Source organism: Bubalus bubalis, chromosome 14 (genome assembly GCF_019923935.1).
Source record: "Bubalus bubalis isolate 160015118507 breed Murrah chromosome 14, NDDB_SH_1, whole genome shotgun sequence".
In the NCBI taxonomy this organism is placed as follows: Eukaryota; Metazoa; Chordata; class Mammalia; order Artiodactyla; family Bovidae; genus Bubalus; species Bubalus bubalis.
Genome location: NC_059170.1, coordinates 44,274,535 through 44,288,012, shown reverse-complemented (window position 1 = coordinate 44,288,012; position 13,478 = coordinate 44,274,535). Strand labels below are relative to the sequence as shown.

Sequence of the window (13,478 nt, the reverse complement as noted above, 5' to 3'; positions counted from 1 at the left end):
GCGACTTTTGACCTCTCTCCCGCGCGTGACGGAGTCAACGTCGTTTCTGTGGTAACCGGGCTGCGCGTCCTCATCGGAGCCCGGGACTCTCTGGAGTTGCAGGTGAGGTGAGGAGTGCTGGCTGCCGGCCTAAGGCGGGCAGAATCCGGGGCGTCAGGGGCTCATCATCAGGTCGCCTCTGGGATTGGGATGACCGTGCGAGGACGGGTGGATCCGTGAAGCCGGGGTATCCCGCAAGGGGACAGGAACCCGGCTCCCGTGCGGACACTCGAGGCCGGGGGTCGGGTAGAAAACTACCATTCCTGGCATGCCTAGCGGCAAGCTGCTGAGCTGCTCGGCCGCCCTGAGCTGGGGTGCGTTCTGGGCTTTGTAGTCCAGAATGGTCAACTGCCCCTTGGTTTCTGGACAGTGTAACCAAATAATTCTATGGCTTATAACTGAAAGTAACTGAAGGAATTTTAAAGCCAGATACACAGAAAAAAGTGAAAATAAGTCATCAGAGTACTAGCAAATAATCCAGCCTTATAATATCAGATAAACAATATATCAATCTTAAATAGTATCAGATAAACAGATATTTAAAATTTTCTGTCATTGTGTCTTAATGTCAATTTTCTTAAAGTTAAAGCGCCAGTGCGCTTAACTTTTGTTGTTATTAAGTCGCGAATTCAGGTCCCACTCTTTGCGACCTCATGGACTGTAGCACCCCAGGCTTCTCTGTCCTCCACTATCTCCTGTAATTTGCTGAAAGTTATGTCCATTGAGTCAGTGATTCCATTTAACCATCTCACCCTCTGCCACCCTCTTTTCCTTTTGCCTTCAGTCTTTCTCAGCATCAGGTCTTTTCCACTGACTTGGCTCTTTGCATCTAGTGGCCAAAGTATTGGGGCTTCAGCTTCAGTCCTTCCAATGAACATTCAGGGTTGATTTCCTTTAGGATTGACTGGTTTGATCTCCATGCAGTCCAAGTGACTCTCAAGAGGCTTGTCCAGCACCACAACTAGAAAGCATAAATTCTCCGGTGCTCAACCTTCCTATGGTCCGCTCTCAAATCTGTGCATGACTATGGAGAAAACCATAGCTTTGACCATACAGACATTTATTGGTAAAGTGCTATCTCTGCTTTTTAATATACTGTCTAGGTTTGTCATAGCTTTCCTTTCAAGGAGAAAGAATCTTTTAATTTCATGGCTGCAGTTATCATCCTGCAGTGATTTTGGAGCCCGAGGGGAAAAAAAAAATCTGTCACTGCCTCCACGTTTTCCCCTTCTATTTGCCACAAAGTGATGGGACTGGATGCCATGTTTTTTTAATGTTGAGATTCAAGCCAGCTTTTTCACTCTCCTCTTTCATCCTCATCAAGAGGCTCTTTAGTTCATCTTCACTTTCTGCCATTAGAGTGGTATCATTTGTTTATCTGAGGGTACTGATATTTCTCCTAACAATCTTAATTTCAGCTTGTGATTCATCCAGCCCAGAATTTCACATAATATGCTCTGCATAGAAGTTAAATAAGCAGAGTGACAATATACAGTGTTATCATACTCCTTTCCCAATTTTGAACCAGTTAGTTGTTTCATGTCCAGTAAGCTTCTTGACCCACATACAGGTTTCTCAGGAGACAGGTACAGTGGGCTGATACTCCCATCTCTTTAAGAATTTTCCACAATCTGTTGTGATCCACACAATCAAAGTCTTTAGTCCTTAACCATATGACATAAATAATATCTATTTCACCAGGATTAAAGAAAAAATCTATGTAAGTTCAGTTCAGTTGCTCAGTCATGTCTGACTCTTTGCAACCCCATGAATCGCAGCACGACAGGCCTCCCTGTCCATCACCATCTCCCGGAGTTCACTCAAACTCATGTCCATCAAGTCAGTGATGCCATCCAGCCATCTCATCCTCTGTCGTCCCCTTTTCCTCCTTCCCCCAATCCCTCCCAGCATCAGAGTCTTTTCCAATGAGTCAACTCTTCCCATGAGGTGGCCAAAGTACTGGAGTTTCAGCTTTAGCTGAAACTATTTCAGCTAAACTATTTCATTCCTTCCAAAGAAATCCCAGGGCTGATCTCCTTCAGAATGGACTGGTTGGATCTCCTTGCAGTCCAAGGGATTCTCAAGAGTCTTCTCCAACACCACAGTTCAAAAGCATCAATTCTTATGTGCTCAGCTTTCTTCACAGTCCAACTCTCACATCCATACATGACCACTGGAAAAACCATAGCCTTGAATAGACAGACCTTTGTTGGCAAAGTAATGTCTCTGCTTTTCAATATGCTATCTAGGTTGGTCATAACTTTTCTTCCAAGGAGTAAGTGTCTTTTAATTTCACGGCTGCAGTCACCATCTGCAGTGATTTTGGAGCCCCCAGAAATAAAGTCTGACACTGTTTCCCCATCTATTTCCCATGAAGTGACGGGACCGGATGCCATGATCTTCGTTTTCTGAATGTTGAGCTTTAAGCCAACTTTTTCACTCTCCTCTTTCACTTTCACCAAGAGGCTTTTTAGTTCCTCTTCACTTTCTGCCATAAGGGCGGTATCATCTGCATATCTGAGGTTATTGATATTTCTCCCGGCAATCTTGATTCCAGCTTGTGCTTCTTCCAGCCCAGCGTTTCTCATGATGTACTCTGCATGTAAGTTAAATAATCTATGTAAAGTGCTCTCTAAATACCTAATCTGTCTTTAGAAGCAGAAAAATTATGTGCACACAAATGCTTAAGAGAAATTTTAAAAATAAACTTGATTTTTTAGAGCAGTTTTTGATTCACAGGAAAATTGAATTAAAGGTAGAAAAAAATTTCTATTTCTGCTGCCCCCTCCACCCCTTGCTGCCCCATGATTAATATCCACCACCAGAGTACTGCATTTGTTACAGTCCATGAACCTACATTGTCACATCACACGTCATTATCATCCAATGTAAGAGTTTATTTGTGATGTTGTACAGTGTATAGGATTTGATAAAAAATACAGTGTCATGTATCCATCATTACAGAATGGTAAAGAACGGTTCGTGCTAAGTTGTGTCAGTCATGTCTGACACTTTGCGACCCTAAGGACCGTAGCATGCCGGGCTCCCTTGTCCATGGGATTTTCCAGGCAACAATACTGGAGTGGGTTGCCATGCCCTCCTCCAGGGGAAAGAACAGTTTAACTGCCCTAAAAATCCTCTCTGCTTCACCTGTTCATCCTTCCCTACCCATTTTCTTCTGGAAGCCACTTACTTTTTTTTTTTTTCAGACTATCAGCAGTCTTTTTCAGAATATCATATCATTAGAATGATACAGTGTATAGCCTTTTAAGACTGGCTTCTTTCACTTAGTAATATGAATTTAAGATTTCTCCATGTCTTTACATGGCTTGTTAGTTCATTGGTTAAGAGATTTTTGACAGCTGCCAAGTCTCTTGTTTATGTATTTATGTATGTAGAACTCGGAGAAGGCGATGGCACCCCACTCCAGTACTCTTGCCTGGAAAACCCCATGGATGGAGGAGCCTGGAAGGCTGCAGTCCATGGGGTCGCTGAGGGTCGGACACGACTGAGCAACTTCACTTTCACTTTTCACTTTCATGCATTGGAGAAGGAAATAGCAACCCACTCCAGTATTCTTGCCTGGAGAATCCCAGGGACGGGGGAGCCTGGTGGGCTGCCGTCTATGGGGTCGCACAGAGTCGGACACAACTGAAGTGACTTAGCAGCAGCAGTACCGTTTTTTAAGATTCCACATATAAGCAATATCATATTTTACTTTTTCTGAACTAAAAACATTACTTCAAAAAGTAGAAAAATCTTGTAAATTGTGTATGTGGCTCACATATTTGTCTCTTTCATTCAAAACACTGCTGTCTATGGGGTCGCACAGAGTCAGACATGACTGAAGTGACTTAGCAGCAGCAGCAGCAGTATGTAGAACTATCACATCTACCTCTGCAGATAGTTTTTTCAAAAAGCTTTTTATGCTGATTTCTCAAATGGAAGTCATTCGTAACCAATATAAAAACAGTTGCCATAGTTCTATATCACCATTTTATTATTTAAACATTTAAAAGTTGTCTCACTTTTCTTTTTTTTCTTTTATTTATTTATTTTACTTTACTTTTCAAATTCTAGATGAATGAGATTTTATATAACCACCATAAAGAGAAGTCACCTATGGAAATAAATAAATAGCTATTAAAATAAAAAAAGATATTTACCTTAAGTGAATTCCCTTAAATCTGTAACTATATGCAATTGATTTGACAAAGTTTAATCATTTATAGCTGCCTCTCAAACCTTAGAATGTTTCATTTCTGATTGTCATCCTTCCATCTCACAAGTTTTTATTGTGTGGTAATTCAATCCAGCTATTGTTTCTAAAGCAAGATTTATCATCATTATTACTTTTTTTTCCTGACCGTCAATGCCTATTTAGATATATCTTCTCATTTACTTTTCTCTCCTCAACATTTCATCCTGTATTCTATTCCTTTCTGATTTAAAATTTTCTTCTTCCTGATATACATCTTGTCCTAGTTCTTTCAACAGGGTTCTTTGAATGGTAATTTCTTTGTAGTAAATTGTCTTGTATCACCTTGATTTTTAAACGATTATTCAGCTAGATATAGAACTCTCACTTAATGATTATTTTTGCCTCTGTATTTTTGAAATACTTGTTCTGGTAGTTGGGAAACAGTAGTCTACAGGCCACATTCAACACATTAACTATTTTTTATGTGGCCCACAAGCTAAGAATTAAAAAAAAAACAAACATGTTTAAACAACTGAATAAAAGACCAAAAGAACATTTCAGGATACACTCAACTATGTAAAAGTCAAACATCAGTGTTCATAAGTAAAATTTTATTGGAATACAGTCATCATGTAATTTGTGCAAGAATATATCTGCTGCTGCTGCTGCTGCTAAGTCGCTTCAGTTGTGTCCGACTCTGTGCGACCCCATAGACGGCAGCCCACCAGGCTCCCCCGTCCCTGGGATTCTCCAGGCAAGAACACTGGAGTGGGTTGCCATTTCCTTCTCCAATGCATGAAAGTGAAAAGTGAAAGTGAAGTTGCTCAGTCGTGTCCGACTCTTCGCAACCCCATGGACTGCAGCCTACCAGGCTCCTCCATCCATGGAATTTTCTAGGCAAAAGTACTGGAGTGGGGTGCCAACAGCAAGAAGTCAAATGATATAATCTGTGTTTTGAAAGAATGCAGTGCACACTGTGTAATTCCATTTATATAGTGTTCAAAAAATGGCCAAGGGCACTATGAGATAGAAGTCAGAATGGTGACGACCTGTGGATGGGGCCACCTTCCGGGGTGCTGGGAACGCTCCGCACTGCTCTTCGAGTCAATGCGATGGCGAAAATTAACTTCCCTGTTTTCCAGCTTACTGGCTTAGACCATAATAAGGTATTTCCCCTTAGGAAACAGGAAAAAAAGAAAAAGGAAGGGAAGGAAGGAGGGAGGACAAGAAAGAGAAGGAGGAAGAGACACATACACATTGAGGCCCCTAGACATCGAGACAGATGGAGCTCGTCTTGGGCCTGTGGTTCTGTCAGCAGCATCTCCCGCGTGTCTTTCTCAACATGAGACTCTCCGCCATTGCTGTCATTAGAGATTCTCCTCAAAATGGCTGTGGGGAAGGCTCGGTCTACAGAGAAAGCTGCAACTTTATCCTGGAGCTTCCCAGAGACTTTCATGGGCGTAGGGGGCCCCTCTGGAAGCCCCTTGCAAGCCATGTCTCTTACACTTATTTGGCCACAGATCTCTTCTCACCTTAGGACTTCCCAGGTGGCTCAGTGGTAAAGAATCTGCCTGCCAAGCAGGAGACGTGGGTTCAATCCCTGGGTTGGGAAGATCTCCTGGAAAAGGAAGTGGCTCAGTATTCTTGCCTGGGAAATCCCATGGACAGAGGAGCCTGGTGGGCTACAGTCTATGGAGTTGCAAAGAGTCCGACATGACTGACTGACTAACAACAACTCTTTCAACCTCAAAATATCCCCCAGGACTGCCGCCCTTTGGGCTCTGGTTTGGGGGAGCTCTGTTTGCCCAGGGGGCAGCATCTGTATTTCCCCTCTAACTCTTGACCATGGTGGCTGAGTAAATATGAGGATCCTGAATCAGTAACTAATTCCTTTCAATGTTCTTCAGTCCTACTGTTTGAATATTTTTAAAGCAGCTTTGTGGAAAACAAAATTATTGTTGTAGTCACTTCTAGCCAGGCCAGTTCTCAGAAACCTCATTTTCCTGGAGAGACACATGTCAGCTAGTTTTGGGGGACAGATGTCATAGCCTACTCCCAGGGGAGATGTATCCCACCAAACCATGCTCACCCTGACCACACGAAGACTGAAGGAATGTCCCATTTTTGTAAATACGTAGCTAGACTGGCTCATCATCTCAGGTTAACAGTGGGCTGTTTTTCTCTCTTTTGGGGACAGGATCAAAAATGTCAGTACTCACTTCTCCAAGAGGAAAAGTTGAAGTGGTACATTGCCGAAGAACAGAGACACAGGATATTTATTGTATCAAAAACCTCATTAGAAAATTTACCCAGAAGCTCTTTGGAAATCTTAATATCATCTATCTTCTGTAAGTATGTAGCCAAGGGGCTCCACTCCTTTGTCCTCACGGGGCTTATGGCAAGGAAACAGACAGCAGGAAAGTCTGCCCTCCTGAGCAGAAGGTCTCTGGGAACAACCATCACTAAGTCCTATAACAAACATAAAAATTGGAAAGATTTCTCACAGCTTTTGGATTCAGGCAAACTTGTGTTCAAATCTCGGCTGCCTCACCTACGAGTAGAGTCACTTGAAAGTAAGTTAATAATATTAGCTACAAATATTGAGAATTTATTTTCCTTCAGATTCCGTGCTTTGCCAACATTGTCTTGTTTAATTCTGAGGTAGCCACCATCATGCCCATTTTTACAAATGAGAAAGTGGAGGCCCACCCAAGGTCCAGCAATTAGTAAGTGACAAAGCCTGAATGTGCTCTCAGCCACTTCTGTTGTTCTGTTCTTCTAAACTTTGAATTAGGCATTTTTTTTTAAGAAAATATCTTTTTTCTCCCTTTTTTGTTTTGTTTTTGGACACTAGAATATGAATATAGGGCTTTCCTGGTGGCTCAGATGATAAAGAATCCACTTGCAGTTCAGGAGACCCGGGTTTGATCCCTGCGTTCAGAAGGGAATGGCTACCCACTCCAGTGTTCTTGCCTGGAAAATCAGTGGACAGAGGAGCCTGGTGGGGTACAGCTCATCGGGTCGCAAAGAGTCGGACACGACTGAGTGACTAACACATACAAATATCCTATAATCAGCTCCTCGTTATTTTTATTGAGCATGCTAAGAGATAGCTCAGTATTTTGGATCTCATAAAGCTTCACATTAAATGCAATTGAAATGTTTAAACTAGGCCAGCCTAAGACATTAAAATTTACAGTTTCTGATCACCACACTGACGAATGTAATGTAAATTTGGCATAGTTTTGTTGGAGAGCAGTAGGGCAATATGTATAAAAGCTTTAAAAATATGTATACCAATGAAATTATTTCTTTTTTTTGGCCTTATTGTGGATTAAACACCTTAATGATGTCCTCTGGATGGAAACAGAGGAAATGTGTGTGTGTGTGTGTTGATATGCACACACACACACACACACACAAAAGTTGTCAGAATGAAATCAGAAACTTCAGGACAATAGCAGGAACCCATGCCACTTTCTCCTTGAGAATTTTTTGCTACATTCTAGAAACCTCACACTTCTGTTTTGACAGGTTTGCAAGGAACATAAGTTAAATACTCCCTACACTTAAGGAGGGAGGTGTTAGACTTCTTTGTATAAAATTATATTATTTGTAGGGATGAAGGAGATATAAACCCACTGCATAAAAGTAAGGAAACTTGGCCATTTCAACCTCAGCATGAATGAAAGGATTGGGGGGAGGGATAAAGCTCCCCTGCAAAAGCTTCAAAACTTCCTAATTAATGGATGCATTTTCAGACAAACAAAACTAAGTTAATTTGCCCATAGACTGAATAAAGTAAAGGCAGTGGAAAATTTGATTAAAAGTGGTTACAGGTTAGTACTGTATCTAGGAGACTGCTAAAATAAATGCAGATCAGGTCTGAAAGGGTGGAGCTTCAGCTTAGACTTCAAATAATACTCACAGATAAGGTTCCAAGGAACATAAACTCGCAGCTAAAAATCACGACACAAATACACAAGGAGACAGTCACCATTAATGAAAATCAAAGACAAAAACTATACAGAAGAATCAGACCCAAAGACTTCAGGTATTAAGTCACAGGATATAAAATGACTATACTATGTCTAAAGTGAAAAGGTATGTTTTAAAAGACCATAAAATGAAAAATGAGTATTGAAAAAGTCTAATAGACCATCTAGAAAGAAATAGAGTGAAAATTAAAAGCTCAGTAGATGAATTAAGCATCATAATAGACACAGGTAAAGACAGATGTACTGAACTGGAAGATCAATAAAAACAGATTACCTGGAATTCAGTACAGAGAGACAGAGACAAAACATAAAAATGGGATACTTAACAATTAGGTATGATCAGACATCTAGAAGGACATAATAGAAAGTGGAAGAGTCAGTATTTGAAGAGATAATGGCTGAGAACTTTCCAGAATTGTTGAAAAGCACACATTCTTACAGAAAACTCAATGAATTCCAAATAGGAAAAATGCACAGAGAATTCTACAACTAACCACACCATAATGAAACAGCAAAACACCAAAGCTAAAGAGAAGATCTGAAAAATATCTGTAGAGAAAAAAGAAGTTGCCTGCAAACAACTACAAATTAGTCTAATGATAATTCTTACTAGCAACAATGGTACCCAGAAGACAGTGAAATGTTGGAGAGCAGATAACATCAAACTAGAATTTATACCTAGTAAAACAATGTTTCCATACTTAGGGGGGAAAATGAACGAATTTTTTAGATAAACAAAAACTAGTTTATCAGTTACTTTACTGGTAGACTCTGAATTAAGGAAATTCCTCAGAACATACTCTAAGCAGAAGGAAAAAGATCTCTGCTGGAAAAACCCAATATAAAAGAAGGAAAGTAAACAAAAATATGTATAAATATTTTAAAAAATCTAGCTTGAATGAAACAGTAACATTAACAATGACTAATCTAATATAGATACTAACTATAAATGGTAAATTATAAAATATAATAATGAGTTAGATAAAATGCAGGACAAAAATAGCTGATAAATTGGGGGTCATGTGATTAAATTGAAAGTAGCTTTAAGGATTTGTTGAGGAGGAGGCTGTGGTAGCTAGTATTCAGAGGTGTTCCCCCTCCCTCCCACTAACCACACACCCTCCATCAAGTCCTTTTCAAGTCTCTTCTTGTCCTGAGTAAGGGCTGGCCCTGTGTATAGAAATCAGCAACAGGGATGCTCTATGACTTCAAGTCTAGACCGTAAGAAGTCTACAGCTCCCCCTGCTCTCTGAAATGCTCCCTCTTGGAACCCAGATGCCACACTGTTAAAGGCTCAAGTCACAGGGCTACATGCAGGTGTCTCTCCTGACAGCCTTGACCGAGCTCTTAGCCAATAACCAGCACCAACCGCTAACAGTGTGAGCGGAACCATTCTAGACGTTGGATATTCAGCAGACTCCAGCTATTAGCACCACTTGACTGCCGTCACCTGAGAGACCTCCACCAAAAACTGCTCAGTCAAAACCAGCTAGCTCACAGAACCATGAGAGATGATATACAATCACTGTTTGGAGCCTAGGGGTGGTTTGGTACATGTCAGTTGATAACTGAAACAGAGGGTAAAGACTTTGTTAGAAATACATGTTAACTTGGGCTAGTATAATCATTAAAGGATAGGCGTAGAGATAACTGCTGATCTGTAGAGGGGAAAATTGAACAGGAAATTAATAAGAAACCAGAATCTAAAAGCAAGAAAAGAGGAAGAAAAAAGAAACAGAAAGCATAGAACACATTAAAATCACAAATAATAGGAAGATTGAAAAAATTCTGTGTATCGGTAATCAAATGTATCTGAACAAAATTCTTCAGTTAAAATATAAAGATGAGTAGATTGGCTGAAAACAGAACGAAACGAAGAGCAGTCATGTTTTACACATGAGACATACCTAAGGTATAAAAAGTCACAGAGGGATTTAAAGTTGAAGTATTGGGGGAAAAAAGGGACATGAAGCCTTGTTTCACTCTCACTACTTAACGAGGCAGAAAATGGGAACCCTTTTCCAACAAGATTTTCACCAAATACAGTTAAGTAAAACGAGTACTGGCTGAACTTAAATTCCTGAAACCTATTGAATAAATGAAGTACTGCTTTAATGGAAAGGACTCTTGATTTCTATTGCTGGTAACATCTTTGAACTTTAATATGTTTTGATGAAATACATATGTGTTCACACGTGTGTGTGTGTGTGTATTTTTTAAGGGCTCCTTTGGCTTGATTTGGCTTATTACAAAGGATAATTTTAAACCAGCTTTAAAGGCACACACCTCCCTCTACCTTATCCCTCCTTTCCCGCTTTCACTCCCACAATGACTTTTATCTGTCCTATAGAGGACCTATTCGCTAAGCAGTAATAAGTGGAAATTGTATATATAAAATGATTTGCTGCCAAAGTTACTTTTTGCAATCAGGCTGTTTGGAAACTGCAGTGCATTTTCCCATTGAAATAAAGTTATTGGTGGCTGGCTTCCCAGGCCACCCCAGAAAAGCCTATTTAATCTGTACTGTGTGTGCGGTATAGCACTGTGCTAATTGTGCTGCAGAGCACCACCACCACCCTAGCTTCCCATGGATAAGTGAATTTCAGGTTCTAATTGGGATTCCAGGAACACCTTTCCTTTCCTTCGCTGAAGGGATGGTGCCTGCCCGGTCCCAGGTCTTGCCCACTTCCTCCTCTACCACCTTCATCACTGCCATCACTGATGCTCAGTGATCAAGGTCCTGATCAAGGTCAAGGTCAATGGTCCTGCGCCCTTGACCATTCTCATCCGGGTTAGATTGAGGACGAGACTCAGTATGAAGTCATAGGTCATGGCTCTGGGAACCCGGAGCAGGGGAGCCCAGAGGACAGGAGCTGGAGGGAGACGGGCAGAAGTAGAATGAGGGGCAGGGGCTTCAGTGAATTAGATGAGAGAATCTGGGGGGCTGCCCCTCCTGCTAATGAACGTCCTGTGTGGATCCCGTGTTCTCAATACCTGAGGGCAGCCAGCTGCAGAGCTTGGGCCAAGGGCACCCTGCTGGGAGTCCCCTGTGGCTAAATGTTGTGACTTCCTGTGAGAGGGGATGGTGGCTAGAGGTGCTGAGATTGATGTCCCAAGTGCAGTGGCTCCTTATGATGCCCACAGCTCTGGTGGTACCAGATTTGACTCAAGTGATTTGACTCCAATTATGTAGAGCAATTTTTGTGTTAAATGTTCTATCTTCATTTTTATAGTTAGCTTCTACTTATAGGAAGGGATACTGGTTTTCCTTTTATGATAGTAATGTAAAACTTGTTATTGAAATAGACTCATTGTAGCCAAAAGTGAACTGGCTTAAAGATAATAATGATGTGTAGGAGGTGCATGTGTGTGAGAGACTCACAGGGGTCAGTTGACCATCCTAAACGTGTGTTTTGGCCAGCACGATGAAGCTGGCAACATGGAGAGTGTGCAGAAGTCTGCAGTCGATGTTTCCCGCACCCGTCTCCAAGGGAGGATCCTGGGCATCTCATATCATAGACATAGCACCTTTCTCAGGAAGTGTAACTTTCTGTAGAGATGTGGTTGATAGTGCCAGGTGTCCTGAAAGATGTTCCACAGATGCTGCCTCATCGCTGCCACCTCTTGGAAAGGTGGTCACACCTGACTCAGCGGGTGCTGAACTCCAGGAGCCCAAGGTAGGAGAAAATGACACCTCTTCCTCTCACGGTTGGTACCTTCTTCATGTGTGCAATTCAAACCATTCCCACAGGGAGAAAGCAAACCTTGCCATCACCCTCCACAATGATCAAGAGGAGATCATGGCCCAGGCCACCTTCCTGGATTACCCCAACTGGAATATCGCCACGCAGGACGATTGGGTGTCTGTGTTCCGGGAGCTGGACAGTGACATACCATGCACAGTGAGTGACCACGCGTGTCGTTTGTGAGAACAGCCTGAATTTCCGAGGGAAGTCCTGTGTTTCCCTGTGGATCGCCTCAGTTTTCAGACTGAGCAGTTTAAAGGTCATGACAGAAAGTATGTGACATGAAAGACATAAACGTAGGTGGTGGAGAGGGAAGGGGAGTCTGGGAGCAAAAGGTCTCTGAGGAGGACCTGGGGGAGCAAGGAATTAGCGGAGCAGCAGAACTCTGCTTCCCATGTCTCCATGCTCTGCTCCCAAGTCTCTGACCTGCCTGGTGGGCACCTGCCATTTACGCCATCTGCTCCTGAAATACTGGCAACAGAGTCTCAGGTTCAAGTCATGCTCTGTAATTTTTAAAGCGCCCTTGTGGGCTCTGGCTCATTTGACGTCTTTCAGTTGCAGATGCAGGACACCCTGTGAACCCACGGGAGCCCGGTCGGCAGGTCCCAGGAAAGTGGGGCTTTGGGAGGGGTGCCCAGCCTGAGTTGACCCTGCCTCGGCTTCCAGAGCCAGGGCCACGCCCGGTCCCAGCTGCTGGGGAGAGTCAGAAGCTGCGACCATGGAGTACAAGAGTGTGTCCCTGGAGCCCTGGGGAATGGCAGTCGCGTGCAGGGGTGGATTGGAGCATACACACAAACATGCCCAGCCAGCACGTTGGCTACCCAGCATCTGTCCATCCAGATTCCACCTCCCCCTCATCCCCTGTGGTCCCCTCTGCCCACCACCCTGTGCTCTCCTGGTCCCCACTATCAGGAAAGTGATCTCAAACTTTGAAATAGGCCAAAAAGATCTGCTCGGTCAGGGATTGTACCTTTGATTGATTTTCTATTGACTGAGCTGTTTTCCAGTTCTGCAGGAGCAGTGATTAGCTTGTAGATTTGGGTCCATTTGAGATGTAAGTCACTTCTGTCTGGTGGAAGAGATAACCTCAAAGGTCACCATTTCTGACCCTGCAGGACAGGAACTCTTTGTATCTAGCCAGGCAATCTTCTAACAATTTCCTCATTAAACTGCCTGAAGACAGCTTCTCAAGTGCAATGAATCATTTTTTGTTGTTGTTGTTTTTGTTTTTAACCATCTCGCTGGTTGCCTCCTGAATTGATGCATTGAATCAATCTCTGACACTTGCACTTTGTCTTTGCATTAGGGTCATGATTTTACCTTCTCAAAAATTATAAATTAGCACGATTCTTCATAAATTCTTTCCCCTTCTATTCCTCTTCTTGTTCTTTTAAGATTGTTTTCTTTTTCAACTACTTCCTTCAATAGTGTCAGAGCTGAGTTTTCCTGTATGGTACGCTAGCCACATGCAGCTACTGGGAACCTGAAATGTGG

General features: G+C 42.4%; 1 protein-coding gene across 2 annotated transcripts in view; it reads left to right on the top strand.

Annotated features, from left to right (window-relative positions):
- Positions 1 to 4: 4 nt before the first annotated feature.
- CFAP61 (cilia and flagella associated protein 61) overlaps positions 5 to 13,478 on the top strand; it is a 250,399-nt gene continuing 236,925 nt past the window's right edge. For both annotated transcript variants that reach the window (XM_025264163.3, XM_044927988.2), the window contains exons 1-3: positions 5 to 102; positions 6,438 to 6,588; positions 11,990 to 12,140. In XM_025264163.3, coding sequence (XP_025119948.2) covers positions 6,446 to 6,588; positions 11,990 to 12,140 — 294 coding nt within the window. In that variant the 5' untranslated portion in view covers positions 5 to 102; positions 6,438 to 6,445. The remainder of the gene's footprint in view (positions 103 to 6,437; positions 6,589 to 11,989; positions 12,141 to 13,478) is intronic.